This window comes from Pinus tabuliformis, chromosome 9 (assembly GCF_031772625.1).
Source record: "Pinus tabuliformis cultivar Carrire ecotype Pingquan chromosome 9, CPIR1, whole genome shotgun sequence".
In the NCBI taxonomy this organism is placed as follows: domain Eukaryota; kingdom Viridiplantae; phylum Streptophyta; class Pinopsida; order Pinales; family Pinaceae; genus Pinus; species Pinus tabuliformis.
Genome location: NC_142307.1, coordinates 1,474,954,621 through 1,474,979,032, shown reverse-complemented (window position 1 = coordinate 1,474,979,032; position 24,412 = coordinate 1,474,954,621). Strand labels below are relative to the sequence as shown.

General features: G+C 35.4%; 1 protein-coding gene across 1 annotated transcript; it reads right to left on the bottom strand.

Annotated features, from left to right (window-relative positions):
• Nucleotides 1–22,245: 22,245 nt before the first annotated feature.
• LOC149154188 (metacaspase-1-like) lies at nucleotides 22,246–24,412 on the bottom strand. The gene is made up of 5 exons (XM_089439225.1): nucleotides 23,974–24,412; nucleotides 23,498–23,831; nucleotides 23,266–23,386; nucleotides 22,722–22,982; nucleotides 22,246–22,554 (listed from the first exon to the last, which is right to left on the bottom strand). Exons 1-5 carry the CDS (start codon nucleotides 24,344–24,346, stop codon nucleotides 22,495–22,497), a joined length of 1,149 nt encoding a protein of 382 aa, XP_089295351.1. The 5' UTR covers nucleotides 24,347–24,412; the 3' UTR covers nucleotides 22,246–22,494.

Sequence of the window (24,412 nt, the reverse complement as noted above, 5' to 3'; positions counted from 1 at the left end):
GTTTCATACTCCTTCTGTAGCAATCAACAGCTTTGTGGCCAAACATATTGCAGGAAAAATAATATCCCTTAAAGTACCTAGAACGTGATGATCTTTTTGTGAGATGGTCTTGAACCATTCTACTTCTGCATCTGGCTGCAACATGTCCAAGATTATGACATAAATAACATTCAACATTATTCATCGGAGGAGTAAAATATTTTCTTTGAAAAATTTCTTTCCTTGGTTGTTGATGGAATTGACCTTTCATCTCCTTGTCGAGCATTTCATATTGTGCATTTTTTGAACTAGATTCACCTTCAATAGATTCATGAAAACCAAGACCAGTTTTGATAGCAGGAGACCTTTGACTACTAACAATATCATCCAAGATCTTAGTACTATCTTGAAATCGTAAGAGCTTATCCTTTTCTTCTAAGTTATCTTTTAGAATATTTACCTCAACCTGATGTGCTCTTCCTTTTCATGATACTGCTTCTTCATGTTTTCTTCAGCTTTTCTTCCTTCTTCCAACTCATGTTTTAATTCATGAACTTTGTTTTCTTGTTTTTCAAGAGCTTGGAGTAGTTCCTTATTCTGCTTATTTGATTCTTCAAGATCTTATTTTAGCAGAGGATCATAGCTTCAAGACTTTCATAGTAACTGGATCTTTCTCTGAGTTTCTTGATTATTGTGCTCCTTTCATTTACTTCATTTCTTAATGATGTCACTTCATCCTGCAACTTTTGACATTGATCTTCCTTTTCCTTGAATAGCTTCCTTACCTTCTTTCCTTCATCTAGTTGAGCTTTTAGTTTGGTAACATCTCCTTTGGATATACATTCCCTTTTGTGCAATAGATCTTGTTGATCTCTAATTTTGTCTGTAAGCCTTTTAAATTCTGCCTCTATTTGATATCTTTCTCACCCATAAGAGCAAATTCAGTTTTTTCACTATCACTTTCATCATCTTTAAATGGATGGAGAAATGTATCACCAGAGGATAACAAATTCATACCTGATAGTTATTTTTCTTGTTCATCTTCATTCTAAAGTGATTATGAATCTCAAGTGCTTCTTCCACATTTTCCCCAATCGATACTCCCACTGTCATAGTTCTTCTGAGATGTCTTCTTCTTCTTAGGCGCTTTCTTCTTAAGCTTCTTTCCCATTGTTCTACGGATCTCCTTCAAGCGATCAAGCTTCTACCAAAGGACCTGCTCTGATACCAATTATTGGAAATAACACTAAGAGGTGGGGGTGAATCAATATTATCAAATCAAACACTTTTTCATTTCCATACTTAGATTCATATACACTACTTCAATTAAGGGAACCTGCGTGTACACGCAACTGTGTCTAATGCAACCAGCGTGTATCCAGTAAACTTATGATTCAGTTAATCCATTAAATGTTGATCTTTAGTTAGTGAATCAGAACTTTATTAACCATATGAACAGTAAACAGGTGCAGTAAAACAAAACAGATCATCACACACAAGAAGCACAGATGAACACCATGATGTAAAGTGGAAACCCAATGTGGGTGAAAACCAGTTGCTGCAATTCGTCTCTATCTTCTTTTAATAAGAAACTTCTTTTTACAATATTTCTGTACTGGTGCAGCCTTATACCAGTACGCAAGCTTCTACCTACAGAAGGTTACAACCTCCTCTCATTCTCCAGCTTCTCTTGGAAGGGAGCTACAACCCCCTTAGCTCTTGTACTAGCTGATCCTTTTACTAGTACGTAAGTGTCGGCCTACTGAATGCTCCAACCTTCACTCATTTTCCAGCTACTATTGGAAGGGACCTACAACCCCCTTAGCTTTTGTACTAGCTGATGTACTAGTACGTAGGTGCCGACCTACAGAAGGCTACAACCTTCTCTTTCTTCCTTCAGGTACCACGCTTCATAGATTTATGGACTGGATACTCCTGAAGCACAACACCATAATCTGAAGGCCACGTTTCATATTCATATTGGACCCATCAATATCATTGAAGCACACAATCAATCAACACTAGCATCATCAATCTCTGAATCATGAAATCACTGAAACCCTATCAACAAACTGCAATCACCAGAACATAGAGCGGAACACAGAACTCTACAACAATGTTCAGATCTAACTGTATCATCAAAAATCATGCACCAGAGTGCATACGCTACTTGGAAGAGCTGAACCAGTGTGTATACGTAACTTCACCAAAGCGAACCAGGGTATATGTCATCAATTACTTACTTATGTCTTCACTGCACTTCCTGACTTTAGACATAACCAGATCATTACATATATAAGGATAATATGTGTGTTAACAACCAGATCTAGTCCATCAGATCACATAAAGATAAGCCATTATGATCCCGATCCATTATTAGATCTCATCCATCAACACTGAAGCTAAATACAATCAACCAAACTAAATATGCAGAATTCTGACACCAGTAAACAATCATCAGAACTCATCAACAACCAGAACCACCTCTAACTTCAAACATCACAGTTCATATAGTATACGCTACTTAGATGTATCTAACCTGTGTATGTACACACTTTTATCATAGTTAACCAGCGTATACATATGTAAATATTCATTCATGATTTGCATCTATTCCAAACATGAGTTATACCCAGATCATTATATTTACAGAACATTACATGCATTAATATACAGATCTAGAATAAACATGATCAAACCGTATAAAGATGATTCATTCCAATCCATTATATCCTGATCTATGCTTAGATCTTGTTCTCCATCAACCGCTGAGATTCCTCCTTAGCTCAGATCAGGCAAAGCATTATGAACCCATAACCTCCATACTAGATCTCATACTTCATCAGATATTCAAGACTTTCTGAGTGCCTTTGCCTAATGATCTTCTCCTCCTTTTATAGTCTTAGGCATTACTCAACACGATGGTCCAAAACCACTTAGAACCAATACCTTGGACCAAATACCATGGATCACAATACCATGGTCCAAATACTGTGGACCAAAACCCAATGTATGTGCCTTCCCTTGCATGAAAGTGCATGTATACGTATAGGCACCTTTTGGTCAGCTAACCCGCGTGTATATGCAGCTTTATCAAGGGGAACCTGCGTATATCTCTTTTTCTTCATTCTGTGAGCTTGAACTGTGATTTGTCATCTTAGTAAGTTGCCATCAAGGACAACACCTATATCATAATGCCAACATCTTGGTGTTGTTGTTTCCATCAAGTCCAAAGGGGGAGATTGTTGGCATTATGATATAGGTGTTGTCCTTGATGGCAACTCACTCATATGAAAGTTCACAATGCAGCAGGTCAACACCAAAGGATTATATATCAGACTCCAACGAATGAAGAAAGAGAGGTATACGTTGGTTCACTATGTCCAAGGCACGTATACACGTAGTTTAACAGAAGAAAAGTAGCATATAACATATACACGCACTTTCACAGGAGGAAAAGCGTGTACATGCTGGAAAACCAAGTTTTTGGTCCAATATATTTGATCCAAGGTATTTTGGTCCAAGATATTTGGTCTAAAGTTTTTGGTCCAAGGTATTGACCCTAGGTATTGGGTCCAAGGTATTGGTCCTAAGTGGTTTTGGTCCAAGGTATTGAGAAAGGCCTAAGAGTATATAAGGAGGAGAATATCGTTAGGCCAAGATGTGCGAGCAATGAGATTATAAGGAATACTTCTATCTGAAGTATATTTTATGTTGTAGGGTTATGCTTGGGACTGGATCTGAAATATTCATGTACACCTTGATTTCAATATTGGATCAGGAATCATGAGACTTGAAATGACTTATTCTTGAATGATCTGATATTGTTTGAGAACAGATATAATTTTTTGCACCTGTTCTATTTGTTATCTATCATGATTTGGGTTTTTCTAAAGTTTGGAATTACAACAAAGGTCTGAGTCAAAATTTGCAGATCTGTATGCAGGTTCGTCTTGGCCAAAGAGTGTGTACACACAGGTTCGGTTCTTTCAAGTAGCGTATACACTCTAATGCATGATTTTTGAGGTTACAGCTGATTCTGAATGATTCTGGGTTCAACACAGTGTTCTGATGTCAGTGATCTGATTGTTCGGATTAACTGAATATTGGTTGATGCATTTTAAGTTTTAAAAAGCTTTGATGGGTCCACTGTGAAAATTTGATGAAACGTGGCCTTCATATTGCGGTTTTGTGATCCAGGAGTATCCAATCTGAAAATTTATGAAACGTGATCCCTGGTGGAAGAGTGGAGTTTTCTATAGGCTGGCACCTACATACTAGTAAACATGTTGGCTAGTACAAGAGCTAGGGGGTTGTAGCTCCCTTCCAGTAGAAGCTGGAAAACGAGAGAAGGTTGTAACATTCTGCAGGTAGAAGCCTACGTATTGGTATGAGTCTGCACTAGTACAAGATTGTAAACAGATTTTCTTATTATTAAAAGAAGTCAGAGACAAAAAAAACAGGTGGTTTTTACCCACATTGGGTTTCCACCTTAAATCTTGGTGTTCATGTGTGTTTCTTATGTGTGATGCTTTATTTTTCTTTTACTACACTGTCTAATAAATCTCTGATATACTGGTTTAAGCTCAACACATGATAAATTATCTAAATCACAAGTTATCTGCATATATGTTGGTTTATTTAATTACAGTCGCATCTACACGCTAGTTCACTTCACTGAAGTAGTGTATATAAATCTATTTGGGAAATAAAATTATTTATTTGATAATATTAATTCACCCCCCTCTCATTATTATTTCCAACAAATAGCAATGCCGAAAAGTGGCCACTGAGTGATAACTCGAACTAGAAGCATAACACTCGATATAACTTGAGAAGCCAAGGGCCATCTTCCACACAAGAGTTGACAAAATAGAAATTGAAAGAGAATTTGTTAAGGAAGACCACTCCACCCATAAACTCAATGCAAGACACTTAGAGAAAGTATTAAAATGAAGTTATGGTGAAATGTACTTTCGCAGGCAGTAAGAGTAAGTCCATCACTTTGGAATAAGAAGACAAGCCCACTCCCCCAGAAACTTCGACAATATCTTCCATACTGGATTACAACACAACATAGTTAAAGAGATGAAGAAAGTTCACGTCAATATCTCACTTTTCAAATTGACGAAGATTGTGAGGTGACGAGACATTCTCCGACGTACACTCAGACAATTCATCTCATGTAATGATGCTTCTTCATAGAAGGGATCTAAACCTGGTAAGTCCTCTAGTTCCCAGAATTCTATACATAATGGTTGAACATTTTATGTAAACAAACTCTACCCTCTACCTTTTATTAACTTTTGAAATTTTCGGTTATAATGTACATACTTTCTTAGTTGATTATGGTGCATTAGTAAATATAATTCCTCTATCTGTCACAAAGAAAATAAATGCAAAGTGGGATAAAATGGATGCATGGATCATTTAGTTGGACACGAATCTTGTCCACTAAATTGATGAACTCAAGAATGTGCTCATTCCTTTATCATATGATCACTGAGTTCACCAATGTATAAATATAGTAATTTTGGACATTCTAGAAGCATATGGTGTATTGTTAAGCAGAGACTAGTTTAATAAACTACGAGGGTATTTTGCGATGGACTGGTCACATTTTTGGCTTCCGTACAAAGGCATAAACAATCATATTTGGGTCTACTCAGAGCAGTACATGAAGCACACAGTAACTCCCTTAGAAAATGAAAATGAGCCAATGCCTTTTTTGAATCTCATCTTTGGAAATTTCTTCTTGGAAACTAATCTACGGTGTTATCTTACATAGCATCCCTAGTTCTGTGAGACACACAATTGGAGCTCCTTCCTAGTCCAACTGGTGAAAATGACATCTATATAGTTAGTAGTAGTAGTAATAGTAGTACTAGTGTAACACATAGTCCTTGTACATATGATTCTTAGACATTATATTTTGATGGTTCAAAAACATAGGAGGGATCTATAGTTGGTTGTGTTTTAGTAGACCCGCGACAGAGAAAACCTCTGATCTCAAGCTTCTTGGAATTCAAATGCACAAACAACACCACATAATAAGAAGCACTCATCTTGGGTAAATTACAAGAGGCATCGACCTCAATGTTGTGGTTGTAAAAGTAGTAGGTGACTCAGAAGTTGTCATATGGCATGTACATGATACTATACATTGTGTGTCACCTCATCTGGAAAATTATCAACAAGAGGTATGGGGTTTAATTTCGCATTTCCAAGATTTTAAAATTATTTATGTTCCTAGAATATGTAACACGACTGCAAATGCATTGGAAAATGTTGATGTAAGGTTTTCACCATTTAGGGATGGTGCTTTTGTAGAGATTATTTATAAGCCATCCATCCCTAACAATATTACTAATTTACGGATTTTTAATAATGACAAGTAAATACTTCACTTTAAGGAAAACAGTAATGTATTGAAAGAAGCAGCGATTGATGAAGACGAGCCTGCTAAAGTGTTACAGGATGTAGCCTACACAAGCAAAGATAACCACATGCTGAAAGGCATGGTATCATTGGAAAAGTTGTATGAGTTGTAAAATTGCTTCCAAGGGACAGTTAATATGAAAACCCATAGCTCAACGTTGTCGCATGAGAAAATAAGTTTCAGAACATAAAAGGATATGAATTTTTTCAATCTTGCTACTTACTGCAAACCACATGAGCGACAAGATTTCATCCACTTGTTCAAGCAATACCAAGATTTATTTGCATGGACAGGCGATGAGCTCAAAACTTATGACACGTGAATAATCAAGCATGTGATTCCAATCAAAGAAGGGGCCAAGCCATTTCAACAAAAGTTGTGCAAGGTGCATCCAACGCTTGAGCCCTTGATTCGGAAAGAGTTAAGGAAATTGTTGGATGCTCGGATTATATACAAAGTGAAAAATTATACTTGGGTATTGAACCTGGTGCCAGTGAGAAATAAGTCTAGGAAAAATCTGCTTGGGTGTTGATTTTTGTAAATTGAACCGTGCCTCAGACAAAGATAATTATACCGTTCCATCTATGGAATAGATAATGCAAACAATATCAGGGTCAGAGATGTTTTCTTTTTTGGATGGGCATTCCAGTTATAACCAAGTTCTAGTCTCAAATCTTGATAGACTAAAGATAACTTTCCGCACAAATTGGGGTACATTCGCATTTAAAAGAATACCATTTGGGTTTATCAACATTGGTGCAAAATTTCAACATGCCATGGACATCACATTCCATGAATTGATCAGATTGACTGTAGTGGTCTATCTCAACGATGTCATGGTAGTTTCCAATAAGAGATTTGACCATAAATGCCACTTGAAGAAATTTTTCGAGCGATGTCGCCAATATGGGATATCGCTTAATCCAAAAAAGAGTATTTCTATGTTGTATATAGTTAATATCTCAGGCCATATCATTTCCAAAAGTGGGGTTAAAATAGACCTAGAGACGTTCAAAGAAATTATGCAGATTTTATTCCCTATGAATAAGAAAGCTATGCAGTCTTTCCTAGGGAAAATCAACTTCCTCTACAAATTCATCTCTGATTACGATCACATCGTGAAGCCTATACAGGAGATTATTAAGAAGGATGTGATATACAAATGAAATAAAATGGAAAAGAATGATTTCTCATGTATTAAGCAACCCATTGTAGAAGCAGCCACTTTGTACAACCCATATTTCAAAAAATATTTCTTGCTATACACCTTCGCTTCTGACACTTCTCTCATTGTTGTTCTTATGCAAAAGGATGATCAAAACAATGAGTGGCCAATATATTTCATGAGTGCTAGCCTCTAGGGACCTAAAATGAGCTATCCTACCATTGACAAGCAAGAATATGTAGTTTATAAGGCGATGAAGCATTTATGACCATATCTCTTAAAAAATCATTGTATCATTGTTGTTCTGCACCTAGAACACATATCACTATTCATTCAACAAGAGATGGGAGAAAGAAGAGTGAACTGGATGATTGGTTTATGAGAGTACGACTTGGAGTTCAAACTATTTCTCACAATCAAGGGCCACATTCCTTATCAGAGAGCAGAACAATTAGTGGATGCAAAAAAAGAAGATCCTTCGAGATGGGAGATGGAGAACGAAATGTACAATGACGAGAAAGCCTCCCCCACTATGATCGCAAACTCTTGGTATGTGTACATTTTCCAATACCTTGAGCATGACATCGTTCCCTCTCATTTATCAACACTGTAGAAGAGGGAACTTAGAATTAAAGCATTATCTTATCAGTTGGTGCATGGGGTGATTTTTAGAAAGCATCATAATGGAGTATTGCTCAGGTTCCTAGAAGCGCGTGATTCAGAGAAAGTATTGCGTGATCTCTATGATGGACCAGCCAGGGTACACTTTCTGGGTAGCACAATAGTGTATATGGTTATGCGGGTCAGTTTCTATTCGCCTACATTCTCCAAATATTCTCATGCTAATGCCTGCAAGTTTCCGGTTTGTCAAAGGTTTGTTGACCGAAACAAGAAGTTTGTTGACCCATTGCAGCCTATGATAATGGAATAACCATTTCTATAGTGTGGCTTGGATTTCATTTGAAATATTTTTGCATTTGTCAAATCAAAATCACTATATTCTCACTGCTACATACTACTTCACATAGTGGATAGAAGTAGTTTTGCTCAAATAGTTGAATGATCAAGAAGTCATCAAACTCCTTAGGTAGAATATCATTTCCAGGTTTTACATTTCAACTTCGCTTGTTTTCGATAATGCGACATATTTTTCATCGCTAAAATTATATGATTTTGCATTAGAAAATGGAATCGTATTGAAACATTATGCTAACTACTATCCATCGGGGAATGGTCTTGCTAAGTCCACAAATAAGAAACTTATTTGTATCATCAAAAATTTCTTCTTTGGTAAATGCCTTATGGATTGATCGAGTCATGCCAAATCCCTCTCTAAAAACCTCTTCTTACTTCCTAGTGTATGGAAAAGAAGTCATCCTTCCTCCTAAAATATACTTTCCTACTCTCTAGATTTCGAAGGAATCCCAGGGAAAGTCATGTTTATTAGTTCAGCATTGGATGGACACTCTACACAAGATATAGGAAGAAAGGCTGAAAAAAAAAAAAAATTCCCTTCATTGGAGCCACAACAAGAGGTGGTTTGATAAGAAGTTTGTAGGGAAAAATAACTTTATTGTGGGTGAATTAGCCTTGAAGTGGGACAAAGTCCAAGAGTACAGAGGAAAACACACCAAATTTCAATCCTTGTAGATTGGACCATTCACTATTCACAAAAATCTTTCCCAACACATATATCTTCCACAATCACTAGATGTGAACATTGACTCTCTCACCGTCAATGACCAAGACTCAAAACACTACTTTCATTGATGAACTAGGGTTGTGCCCAACACTATGTACGTAGTATTTTTTTTATTTTTTATTTTTTATTTTTTATTTTTTTATTTTTTTTATTTTTATTTTTTTTATTTTTTTAATTAACTTATTTATTTTATTTTTATTTTTTTCATGATGTAAATAAATGTTGCATGTCAACGTGTTGTCCAACTTCTTTGTGTGTGGTTGAATTAAAAGGGAGCCTTGTGAAACTTAAACATTTGGCTAACCTTTGGTCCATCTTCCTTATCTTGGTTATATCTTTTCGTCAATGAAGTTCTGATGGAAAATACGATCCATCTGTGAGGATAGTTTTCATTAAACAATGAACTCGTGTCTATTCAGGAGGCCTTATTGCCACACTCAGTTTTTATGTTTCAATGTTTTCACGCCTATCCAATCCGTAAAACAGGAGTAGGGGAAAAATCTAAATGAGAAAACCAAAATGAGAAGTCTCTATATGCTTCTATTAAGGAACAATCTCTCCTTCTCTCAATAAGTCAAGGTCCCTTTTTGGTCCATAAGATGAATAAGTGCCAATGCACAATCCTATAAAATAAATAAATAAAGGTGAAAGCAAAAAAAGGCTTCCTGCTGAGAGAGATGAAGAAAGCAACTTTTTCGTGTATTTTCGAGGGTTCTTGGTAGCGATGCAATGTTTGTACTCATATAATGACTTCGTTGGAGTATCTCTAGGCCTACTAGTAGTGGACGAACACCAGAGATGAAAAATCATACTCTGAAAATGTAAATCTCATGAGCTACACTACCCTTCCCAACTGGAAACATTGTGATACCATTGAATCTTATGTTGTGTTCAATTGAGAAAGGTATAAAGGGGACCATGTTTATTCATGCAGGAAGTTGGCGACCTAAAGTAATATACATAATGAATTAATGCTCCCCAAAGAGATGAAGCCTTGCACAAAGGAGTTAACCAAGACAAAGAAGATGGAATTCTACTAGTGTATCACCAAGTTTTGTCACTGCTACAACACCATCGAAATTTTTGGCCAACACTAAATTTCGGAGCCTTCCTTGGTCTTGTACATTGTCGTTGCAAATAGTGAAACTCATTCCATGTGTTTCTTTGAGATGTTTTTGTCCCTTTTGTAAGATAGGAAAAGTTTCATCTTTTCTCATGTTAACTGTCTCACAATATGTATAAGCCTGTTCTTGTGGTTTCAAGGGGCTACCATTTTTCAGATTAGTTAATCTATCCATGCAAACATATGTCACTCTCATTTTGAAAGTTTCAAACATTGTCAAACAAGTGTCGTCACAGTTGTCGCAAAGTGTATCTTGAGTGTTGCACCTGTCATACATTGTTGTAAAGTTATCACACTAAGGGAAACAGATTGTTCATGTGTCCAAGATGATATATGTTATTGTGTCATCAAGTATTCTAAGTTTTTGATCACAATTGAAGTCTTATTACTGTTCACATCAACCTTAGGAATCCCACACTTGGCCAATTTCTGAAAAGCTTCCCGACCAAGCAACCTAGCTTCACCTGACGTCTCTAAACTCCACATTGGGCTCTCTCAGTCCTCTAGCTGTGAACTTGCCTCTTGAAGCTATGCAATGTGTAGTTCCTGCCTCCCAGGATTGTTGTACTACGTAGTTCAAGTGCTCAAGCGTTGATTTTGGCTCCTCGAATGGGCAATCCATATTCCGAACCTGGCCTTAACTGCACTTTGCACAATCTCTAGCCTCAAGCTCATCCCTTGAGCCCCTAGTTCATGTAATTGAAAAATGGTCCATTCTCCTTGGTCTCCCGAAACTGTGCAATGTGATGATCCAATGCTCATCCCTTCAGCCCATCACACTAGCTTCCATAATTGCACAGTTTTCTTCCTCAACCCAGATTGGATTGTGCATGGTGGAGTCTTAAGGCTCAAGGTTCACCCTAGACATCTTGAACTACACAACTGCATAGTCACTGAGCCCGTCTCCCATCTTGTCACCTAGTTATGTCTCAGCTAATGGGTCAATATGAGTTATCTTAGGATAGTGGTTTTCATACTAATGTCATCTCATCATGAGTAAATTTTACATGCATGTACCTTATCATACAATGGAAAGATGATGAAGAATGATATCAAGAAGGGAAACATGTTGAAAGACATCTTTGTAGTTGAGTACGCAAGCTAATCAACCGAGAGAAAGAAAATGGACATGGTTTGTGATCACAACTCAAGACTTGAGACCTTTGAAGATTCCTTATCACCAAACCATGTGGAGGTGGAAATAAAATCATTCTTAAGCAGATACGCAACACACAACAACATAAGTGGCTTGACATTGCCACATCATCAAGCAGTCCATGTCAGCAGTTTCATGTCATGCCATGTCATGAGTTGCCACATGCCACACCATTATGGTGGATTATGTAATTCATGTTTTGAAAATGTATTGTCAATTGAAAGTCCAAAGAACATGTATGGAATATGAAGAGTCATGTAAAATTGAAAATTCATAGGAAGTCAAACAATCATGAGGGTAGATGAAGAGTCACAAGGAATGTGAAGCATCACCTCCTCATTATTATATATACAACCTCATTATAAGAGAAAGGGACTTTTCACCTTGGCTCTTACCACAAGGCATTAGAGAGATAAGCTAGTTCCTTTGAGGAGCAAAGAATGGCTCAAACACTCCACTATTGGAGCTAGTGGTGTTCATTGTATACATGTGTCTTGGAACTTTTACTTAATATAGGAAGCCTTATGGCCAACACGTTATTCATGCACGAAATATGGATATTTGTCAACCTATTATGTGAATATTTGTAATTCATGTTTGCTTTCATTTGTGCTAAACTAGTTGAACTATTTTGATTATTTTGGTACTTATCATATTGAGAATGTGTTGTAATTTCTATTATCATTGTCGCATCCTTATGGATTATTCTGCTAGATATTCGATAAATATTCCTTCTTAGAATGGCTGCAATCGCCATCACATCTTTGTGGACTATTCCACTTAACTTTTTATAGATATTTCCTATTTATGTGTGTCTCTACTAGGATGATACTACTACCTCCCTCTTAGAGGCTCACTTCTTGTCCCCTCTACAGTGAAAGAACTTTGACACACATATGACCGAACACTCACTAGGCACACCCCTTTCTTTTTGAAGGCACATTTGCACTCCTCTCTCTTGCTGATAGTCAAAACCAAGGAATATCTTTAAGATAACTGATAATCGGGCCATATTCCGGATGGGTCTCCTATCCCAAACGGTGTGAGATCTAATTGGGACCACATATAGGGGATACCCCCTTAATGTTGGCAGGTGTAGCACCACCACTAATATATTATTTAAAAATTAAAAAAAAAACACACATTAAAAATAACACATTTAATTAAACAAATAAAGAAAGAAAAAAATAGTTTTAACATGTACACATAACAATTATAAATTAAATAGATAAACAATATAAAACATTATTTATAAATACAAAAGTAAATTAAGACAAATAGTGTCATCATAGGGAGGGCATTGGTGGGAATTTCCTTTCCACTCATGTGGTCAACCCCATGCCCTAGCTATGTAGCAACTTCAGGTTGGTTGTGTGGGCAGAGGGGAAATGCCTAACATTGCACCTCCCTTCCCCGCTCCCCGCCTACCACAACAACATTGTTCATTGTTTTTTTCGTTATTTATTTATAAATTTTATAAATAAATTTTATTTATTTATTTTTAATTTTAATTTTATAATTTTTTATAAATTATTTTAAGCGTGTTTTTTTTTAAGTATATATTTTTCTAAAAGTGCTTTAATGTGTGTTTGTGTGTGTGTGTGGAAAGAGAGTGAAAAAGGGTCCTAACCTTTTATCTTTTATTTTGAAGTTTTCTTTCCTCGTAGTTTATTGCTTATATATTTAGATCATTTTAGGGCATATTTCTGAGTTGATTTTGCCAAAAATTGGCATAGAGTTGTTGGAATCACTAGTTTGAATTGTGAAATCTCCATAATATAAGTGTCATAAAGGTTTTCGAAGGTTCTAATTCCATAAATGCAATCCAAAATGCATTTTAAATAAGCAAAGATCATGATTTGACCAAAAATTGTTTTTCTTAATGAGAGAGAGAGAGAGAGAGAGAGCGCGTGCTAAGCTTCTCTCAATTTTTTTATTGTAATTTATTAAAAAAATTAATAAATAAACGAAAATTATGTAATGAAACTTGTAAATTTATTGTCGACTTCATATTTTTACTTTCTATGGTGCAAATATTCAAGGGAAAAATGTTTAATTAATTGGTTATTTTAAATATAAAAGTAAATCAAAATAAAATAAAAGGGAAAAACATTTAAATAACAAGAATTAAAGAAAAGGAAGGAAGATAGATAAAATGAAACTGTTGATTTTTAGGGGTTTTAATAGTCATGATATTTGTTATTTAATGCTATGGTTTTTTTTTATTTTTTTTTCTAATTTTAACCATATAAAATGTGTGATGTTATATCACCAAATTTTTATCTTAGCATCCTTTTTCATGCTTTCATAGTCATGATGTTTGGTATTTAATTTCATCTTTGAAAAATATTTTAATTTTAACCATAAAAAAATTATATATGTTGCATCACCACCTTCACATTTGAATGTGGTTTTTCATGCCTTTTGTAATAAGGTTATTTGGTTTTTAATGTGATAGTTGACAAATCTTGGAATTTTTACCCTACAATAAACAAAAAAAAGTAGACCTTGCATCATCACTTTTAATAAATAAACATCAAAATGACGATTTTATATGACCTCCATAAAATGAATATTTGGTAAAGTTATCGTTGGTAACATTGTTACCCACAAAATATGGTAACAAATAGATTGTGCTGCCAACTTGCCACATAATTTGAAGAAATCTCCAAATAAGATATACCAATAAACAAAATGAAAATCAATTCACATTCTCCCGTAATTATTGATCATTGGAAACTTCACCAAAGAAATTAATAAATTACTAAACCATTCTATTTCACTACAAGGAAAGAACTTTGTAGTGGATATTTTTCAGGAGGTTTTTAGTCTTATAATATTAGTCAAATTTTAAAAAATTCTTCTACAACCTTAGCCATTTTTTTTAACTGGAATGACCATATTTTATACTAAAAAAGTCATGCCCATTTGCAACAAAATCGGTTCTTTACATTAATTGATCCATGCTTCAACAAGTTGATAAAAATTCTTGGTCCATCTAGACTATTGCAGTAGATATGGCTGTCCTTCTTACAAAAAATTTCCCATTCTGGGATATCGACAACTATAACTTTGACATAAATGAAATAATAGGTATATACATTTACAGCTCATCAATTTGATAAAACAATAACAAAAGCAATACAAAGGTGGTCAGATATCCATAAGAGTTGGGTTGTTTAGATCCAGGCCTGGGGAGGCATCTTCTGACTCTTTGGAATTCTCCTGGTCTGTCACATCGTCCACGTTTGCCTACATACCTTCCTCCATGGCTTCCACCTTGATATTCAAATTTTCGAGATGATGGCACAGTGCATCCACTTTGTCCTGAAGTTGCCTAATGTGTTCTTGTTTCTCAATTTCCCTTTCCTGCATGGTCATGTTCTCATGCATTTGCTGAGGCATGTTGTGTTGGAGTTCTAACAGTGCTTCCCACAAGTCCCAATGATCATGAACATAGGTGAGACAAGCGGGCCTATATCTATCACTGTGCATCGAGGAGCTAGCCCTCAGCCCACCAGACCTTGGCCTGTGGCTTCCCCATGTGCCCAACCAAGAATTGTCTTCAATAACTTGCATGTTGGCTTCCGAAACCTCACTTTTTATCAAGCTCCATAAATTGGCACTTTTTTTCACGATCTTCCACAACCAAGCACCCTCTCTCACCCACAACAGACTTCCCTGATCCTCGGCAAGTATACACCACCCAACCTCATGCCTACTCCAATTCTCCTTCCTCTTCTGGAGAGAGTTATGTACCCACTCGGTATTCCAAATCCATTCTTTCTGCAAACACTTAGAAAAACTGAAGCTCAACATCTGCGACCTTCAATTGTACTTAGAATTTCTTTATTTTCCTTTCAAACCTCAGATAGACAGACCTTCTAACCCTCATTTCGACTCTTCATAGCATAATTCCCCGCCTTCGTGACACTGAAATTGATACACATCAGCCTAGGCTCTAGCCACCAGGCTTTCACAGAGGTCGTTGCCCCACTCTCAAACCTTAAAACATACAAAATCCAAATACCAGTTTACACTTTATTCCTGTTTCCTGACCACAAAGTGATGCAAAGAAGATTGAGGAGATTATTCTAATCAAGATCCCATGAGTACTCCATCATAATTCCACCCTCCTCCATTAATTTCCCACCAAGCTTCTAATCTCTATCAGGCATCCCCACAATTCTCCCATGAGCAAGCTTCACTTCACTCAAGTCTTGGATTAAATATTTCTCTGTAAAAATCAAAATCCTTGCAGATGCTTGATGTGATGCCCCGCCCAATTTTCCAAGAACCAGGGAAAAAATGGTGATGTCGCAACCGTGATTTAATCTTGAAACAAGTGTGGTACACAATTTCCATAGGACACCATGTTTCAAGAGAGTCTGGATGTCTGGCTTGCCACAAGTCCACATGGCTAGCAAGAGCTAGTAGAGGGTGATGCGATAGGGGGAGGAGGAACCCAGGGTGGTGGTTATAACGTAGAGGTCGTGGTTAGAAAGGGGAGGGGCCATAGGGAAGGGGGAAGGGGAGGGTAATGAGGAAGGGGAGAGGGAATGGGAGGAAGGTGAAGGGAGGCGAGATGGATGGGGGTAAGGATAGGAAGGGGGAGGTGGGGGGAGGAAGATGCCAAGAGAGATCTAAGGGATAAGGAGGGGGGGGGGGGGGGGGGGCTTCATATCAATATGGTATGTTAGATGAAACTTTTGCACTTCCATAGCTATCCTTTGAGACTGTTATCACAAAATCAAGCACTGAAGGCTGCCAATCAGTAAGACTCTGTGTAACTATTTCAAACCAGGCTTTTGACTAAGGCTTAGCCTCCTTAGTCTGAGAGGGCTCTCTCAAAGGTTATGAATGTTGACTAATGACAAGATGGCTAACTCTTATAAGACCCATGAACAAGTATGCTGGCTGGACAACATTGAATTGATTCCCATTGGGCTTATGGAGTCACTCATATCTCAGTAAACAATAACACTATCTTTTCATAGAAATCAGGGCACTTAACATCTAAATGTTCAAACATAACTTTGAAACCACAGTTTGCAAAGGCATACAGGAAGTCAGAGCATGATCCATGAGTTCTGAGTGATTATGCATTAACAAAATTGTAAAAGAACATTAAAGAAAATATACCATCACACATTTGAACAAGAAGATCCTTTGTGAATCCTGAGAAGAAAAAACATTCATTTGCATTACTGGAATCTGTTTATAAATAAACCAAAAACAGTCTTCTCCAAAACATCCAACCAAAACTACACATTTAGCTCTAAAACCAATCACAATGAAAATATTCTGTCAACCACTACAAACTCTTTACTGCCTTGTTAGACATCAAAAGAATTTCTTAGGTCTTTGCACTAGCCTAGGATACAAAGCACATCAGGTTGCTTTCTGAAAAATGCTTTCACAGCCATCAGACCACCTTCATTCCCACTATCCTTTTATTGCAAGCACAAGAGCCCGCTAAAACTGCAACATAGCAGAACTCATTGCTGCACCTCGTCCAGCCATGCTTCATGATATTAACAATTCAACACCTTTCCCAGCTGTTCTTCATTCATTTACTTTTTCTTTTGTCACAATGGACAGAGTGGTACGACTACTAAAGTAGACAAGTTGACCACAACCATGTCTGGATGCAGATCAACATGCACAAAGAGGAAGGTTCTAACTGGAAGTTAAACCCCACTGAAACAATATAAATTATTGAAATTGAATTACTTCGATCTCACATTTTACCATACTGCCGCAGCACTAGTGTCAGGCATTCATGTTAGATCTTCTGCCATGCTTGCATGACGAACAAGTAGCTAGTGAGTATGGCCAAAAACAGATGTGAAATAAGACTTGCACAGACCACCAAAGTGCCGGAAACAAACACCAGATAATAATGTAATCCGCTCTCTGTAGCAATAGCATCCACAGCAGAGAGATTCCATGCTTCCCACATTTCCCAAAAGATAGAATCGTTCCAATGCAGATAACAGACCAGCTTCAAGTGGCAAGAACTGCTTATGTTCTAAAGTAAGTACCACAAGTGTCCCAAAACTTTGCAGTTTAAATATAGCACGCCACATTGCATGAATTGAAAAAGCCTCAAATACCAAAAATACTCCGATGCCGTTGCAGAAATTGTCTGTTATAAAGCGTTTTCAAAACCTTGATCAGTCTTTAATGTGCTATACCCATGGCGAGGCCCTGAAGCACCAAGTTTCTTCCTACACAAGGTATTCCACACGTTAATTGTTTTCTACATCCCTTCGATGCGCAGAAGATTCATTTTTGAGGAGAACTATGAGCTGCTTAACAAATCCAGAGGACCTCAAAAGGTTTCTAGATAATATGAATTACGAGAGGCTGTGGATTCGAACAAATCCCCAATTTCGTAGCGCAGTTAGTACAAAGTCGGTGTTTTCCGCTACGAAATCACTAAAACAGGTTGCGCTGCGAAACTGCTAAAGGATTTATGCGCTGCGAAAACACTTTGTCCTTAAGCTAGTCTGAGCAATTTTGGCAACAGAATTTTCAGTGATAACAGAGACTTTATTTCACACCTACAAATATCTCCCTTCATTTTCTTAAGGAATTTTTTCATACTCACGACATCATTTATTACACATTTTTCCTCCTCCAGATAGCTTGCCTTATTGGCCTATCTATCAACATCATGATTATTTCCCATCAAGACATGATAAAAGGTCACCAAGTCGAAAGCAGGGAGAAAGTTCTGGGCTCTCATAATGATTTGATTCAGGTTAGAGATCTTAGCCTTTGAAGAGTTAATCATATGCCTTATAATGATTATGGAGTCTCCTAACACCTGAATCTTTTTTATCCCATTTCTTTGCGCCAGGATTAGTCCCAAGAGCATTCCATAAGCACCATCTTGGTTATTGGTCTTTTTGCCTAGCCCAAAGCATAACTAAACTCAATGATTCCTTCGGGATTAATGAAAATCCGTTCCCTCCCCCTCTTTCCACTCGAGACAACCTTAGCCATTTTTAATGGCTAGATTTTAGGACATATTTTAACAGCTCTTGCCTATAACTAAAATATTTTAGGTAATCAAATGTCTTAGATGATTTTTTATTCTTGAATGCTCATATTGGTAACACAAATTGGTGCATATTGAGTTAACACATGCCTATGCATACATAAAACTACATGCATTTGTCATCATATCATTAAGAAACACCATTTCCATCTTTTCTTTTCTTTTTTCATATGACACACATTATGGACTACTTCATTCCATTATGTTTTTTGGCACATAGGTTCACATATAATTTGTACAAATCCACCCATTCTTTTCATTTTAAAATATACGGTATCATAAATGTAAATAAGTCACTTACTGTTGTGTATTGATTATTTATTTTTTTACATACTAAAATGAGCACTAGAGGTAATTTTGAACATTCAATGTGATATGTTCATGTATTTTTTTGTTAATACTAATGTGTATATTTGTTTATAAATAATTTGTGTATTATATTCATGTGAATTGTAATAATTTGATATGATAAACATCATTGTACATTATGTCTAGAAAACTCTTTGTACTTCTCCCTACCAGTCAACACACATCAACATTGGAGATGAAATAATGTAGTGGTTGTCTTGTTTCTCGCAATCTCTAGGTGCTCCATAGCAGTGGTATTTTTGGTAGTTATCTTAGTATATTTTAGAATCATTTTATTCTACCAAGTGCATTATATGCAGCCTACATTTCTCACCTGGTAAAAGTGTCATTACAAATTTTTCTGAAGCATAAAAATGTTGGATACCATTTATAAGTGATGTTCTTTCAAAGAGTGAACAAATTGCTTTAAATTTCCATCAATGTAGTTTCTAGTTACAACTTAACCTAAGCTTGTATAAATGCATCATGAAGCTTTGCTAGAGGCATTACCCAAGTACAATGTTAAGAACATTGTAGTCAAGGATTTGAAACATTGGATATTTTGTTTGACTCCAAGAATGGCCTAAGAGAGGAAGAAACTAACTTCAGCTAAGGTGATCATTATGAACCATCATGAATAGATTTTGAATGTCTATAACTCCCAATACTTATATTTGCTCCTTAGTTTGAATACCACTACTCAAACAAGAATGAACTAGGAGAGGAAGAAACTAACTTAACATATTAGGTGATCATTATGAACCATTGTGGCTAGATCTTGAATGTATATAAATCCCAATACTTGACATGTTTTCTCCTTGGTTGGACTACCACTACTCAAATTTTGTTGTCAATTTTGTTGAAATTATGACAAAGGTCAATAGACAATCTCGTAAAGAATTTAAATAACAAAATGGATAAATAACTTGAATGTCTAGAAAACTAGTAGGTCTCTTCCTTTAAAAGAATAGTATTCACTTCATATGAATATTTAACCAAAATTATAATAGCTTTGTCATAAATTGTGAACAAGTTATAATCACTTCCCAATAATAAATATATCCATCTAGGGTTAATGGGAACCCAATTAAATGTCAACTTTTGTTTTTATGCTTGAACTTTGCAACCTACCACTGTTGGAAGTGGAGAGTTGTCAACCTAATATAATTGAAAATTCTTCAAAACTAAAGAGAAATGATAGACATCAGTACTAGTATAGCATTGGAGGAGTGATTTGGACGATTATTATAAGAGACATGATGTGTTCAAGAGAAAACACATATTAGATATAAGGAGTGAAATTAATGTAAACACACTGTTTAAATATCTGAAGAGGGTCACATCCACTCAACACGTCAAGAGGATTCTTTACTCCATCAAGCTCGAACCTCCACCTCACTAATTCCTTGAAGCTTGAACATCATGGGAATTGAACACCCTGTCAAATATAGTTGTTGGGTAGAGAATGTTAGATAGGTAGAGAGGAAGTTCTAAGTTAGAGTGCTGGTCTAATCAAAATAAACAGATGTTTGATGTCATGTTAGATAGATATGTAACTGAAAACTTGAATGATATTCCAATAATGTAAATACATATTTAATACACTAAGATGACTCTTAATATCATATTTCAAAAAGTTGTTTGACCTTTCATATTCACCTATCTATTCATATTTCAAATGATTGACAATGACACAAAAATACAAAAGCATTATATGTCCAACAATATTAAAACCTATATCATTAACAAATATCCTTATCCTATGGTTGAAAAGGTGTGATGTATATATAACAATAGTTAGGACTATGAATTTAATGTTTCCATTCCTTTCTTACTCACATGAATTCCCCCACTACATGATTTCCCCCACTAAATAAGAGGCATGATAAAATCATTTATACTATGGTCTACTTAACTAATCTAAATGATGAAATCCAAATAATATTAGTAAAGACTAAATCAATAAACTAAATTAAAAAGAATAAAGATTAAAAAACAAGTCTCACATCATTTTACAATATCACTTTAATAAATTTTGCAAAAAAAATTAAATTAATATTTAGTCTTACCATTCAAAATTTGTGATCAATTATTTAACTTTAAAATTTGATTATTTAACCTTTGTTTTAAAGCTTAATAGGGATCAATATGTCACTCAATATTTAATAGTTAAAATATGTTCAAAGAGAAAAAACACTATTAATATTGAAACTATACGATGAAAATAAGTTTAAAATAAATTTGTTTCAAACAATAAGCACAAATATCTAGGACTCTAAGAATAACTACCAAGTTTATTTATAATTTTCCATCATTTCTAAAATGATTTTTCACATTTTCCTATATATAAATTACAAAATAAATACCATACAACATATAAAATTATCAAAATTTTATGATAAATAAATATTTTAAATATGGTAAATTATTTTTTTATATTAAAAAAACAACAACCCATTATTAACAATCCTTCATACATCATAAATAATTTTGAAAACTAAATAGTCTTTCGTAATTTAAATAAAATAAATTTTCAATGTACAAATTTAATATAATATTATTTATTAATACTTTTCATCTCTCTTACCAAAGTGTAAGAACACTAACCTATCAACATTTTGAATCTTACTCTCATAATTCTATAAATATACACACTTATTTATTTTATGTTGTTATTTTTGGGATTGATTTATATGGTTAATATTTTTAATTGGGGGTTGGAACTTGGATTCATTATCAAATGTTGCAATTTCAATAAAAATAAATAGATTTCTTTCACTAATGTAAACCCAAAAAAACTTCCCAGGAAAAAATTTTCATCTCAAAAACTTTAGAGTTGATTAAAGGCTATCCTCACATTACCCATCGTCTTTGCCATAATAATCACATAAAAACTAGATAAAATTTGAATTTTTAATAAAATAAACACAATAAAATAACTTAATTCATTTAAATATAAACAACATAAACTTATTTTATTTAAATAAAACCAAATGTTATAATGTGAATTCCAAATATTACAACAATTAATTATTGATTACCCAATATAATATATTACCAGTAAATACTTGCCATCAAATATATACATATAACTTTAAATAACATGAACTTATTTTTTTTCCAAAAAAATAAAAACATTATATCATTCATAAAATTTTTACATTACATCTCATCAAAAACAACTTAATTTATTTCCATAAAAACAAATATTACAGCAATAATTACTTAATTTATTTCCATAAAAACAAATATTACAGCAATTAATTATTGACCAGTCAATAAAGTATATTACGAGTAAATACGTGCGATCAAATTTCAGGACTGCTGCCAGGCATGTTTTTAGCTGTTTGACAGGCATGTAATGACGTTTTTGTTAAAAAGTGAACCGTCCAAAATACGTTCTATACCTTTGAAAACCCATAGCAACAAAAGTTTTTTCAAAATTTTTAAACGTAGAATACGGTCAAAATGCCTCATGACGGGCATTTTTCCTGTCAAATTCCAACCCTGCCTCCATCACAAATAAAATGGCGTCTCACTGACATCAAATGGATAAGACGACGATAATTGTGGCTCCTGCAAATAAAAATAAAATTATATCATAAAAATAGTAATAAATTTAATATTAAAAATGATTAAAACAATATAGAATATATTTTAACATATTAATTTTTGAAGTCTATTTTATGAAACAAAATAGAGTGAAATTAAGTCGTTGAAAGCACTCCATCTCATTGTAATACCTGGAATTTTCCTGGTTTGTAGCTGCCACCTTGGACAAGCATATTTGAAAGATCAGCAGGTTTTCTGGCCTGAACTTTGCCTTGTTTATAGCCGGCTCCTTCGATAACCTTATCTTTCGCTTTTGCTTGCTTATGGCGTGCTTCACGAACTGTATCAGTCATAGAGCTTAACAAACTCCCATAAGTTTTCCCTTCTCCACTCTCAATTGCCTTTATAAAACTGTAAGTCATGGCACCTGTTGATGTAATCTTGGAAAGCGCCTGTTCACAACATTCCCATTAGAAAATTGACTGCGTAATCTTAAAGTTTTTGTTTTACTGGCCATCAATAATTATAAAGAATCACACCGATTTTATATATAGAAATATTTTAAATAAGTATATAATAATAATAATTCATTTTTTAAACGTATATTTGTTAGGCATGGAAGCTTCATCACTCACTTTTCTCCCAATATACCAATAATTAATTTTATTCTTATCTTCCATATTTCCAAAATATTTCATTATCAAAAATATTCTAACCTCTTAAAGATAATCTTACCTTAGTATCTGCAGAGGTCTGGTCATCATCACATCCACTAAAAGATATGGCTTCACCTCCCATTGTTCCTTTGCGCATACCATTTTGAGGTGTATGGTCCTCCCACGCACATTTTCCTCCGCTAAATTTGTCAGCGTAGTAAAATAATAACAATTAATTTTAGAAAACAGATGGATATACTGCTAAAGAAAAGTTGAGAACCAGACATGGATTTAATCTTAGAAGTACTGACCTGGGGTTGAAGACGCAGACGTAGGGCAAATCTAGAACAGTACCACTATGGCAAGCATCGATGATTGCATGCAGTCGAGCCCCAGGAGGAAGGGGTTTTACCAGCGTATCGTTGATCTCATTGTCCACAATCATCCCCGCCGTCTCAAAGTCAAGAGGCAACAGCGTTTCGTCGTAGCCATCAACTTCGTGGCCAGTGTAATCTTTTTGCTGAGAGCCATGCCCAGAATAATGAAACACAAGAGAATCCCCAGGTTGACAATCCTTCACCAGCCAACTCATCCACCTCTGGATGTTTCGTTTTGTAGGGATTCTTTTGGAATCATTTTCTTCCTCTGCAAAAATTCAAACTACACAGCTCAGGTAATGAACACCAGATAACAATAACAGGTGGGTATGAAATTGATATATGAGACATCTGGAAATTAGACGAATTGAAACCATTTATGATAATTGAAACAGTTAATAACTAAATACCTGTGACAGTAACTATAGACTCTTCCGGGAAGTTGAATTTAGTAGTGAGCAGATATTTCATACAGTTCACATCGTTGATGCAGCCTTTCAGCTCGTATGGCGTATTTTTGTAACAAATCCCACACAGAACGGCTCTTTTCTTACTGGAGACTCGAACCACATGAACGGGACTAACAATAATTGGCTCATGTCTGGGTTTGTTAAAATTTAGAGCACCTGGCAGTTTCCTGACGGGATTCGGCCGCCAGCGGGGTTCTGGTTGGCGAATCCCGACATAAACACCGCAGTATTGACAGCGAAAACCAGCAACTTGGGGATGGAGCCATACCTCAGCTCTGCAATTCGGGCAACCCACCAGCTCGGCTTGTGCCATAACAATCTCTCTTCCGGCCAAGCTAATTAACTCTCCTAATACGAGCGTCTGTGTCTTTCAGATGGA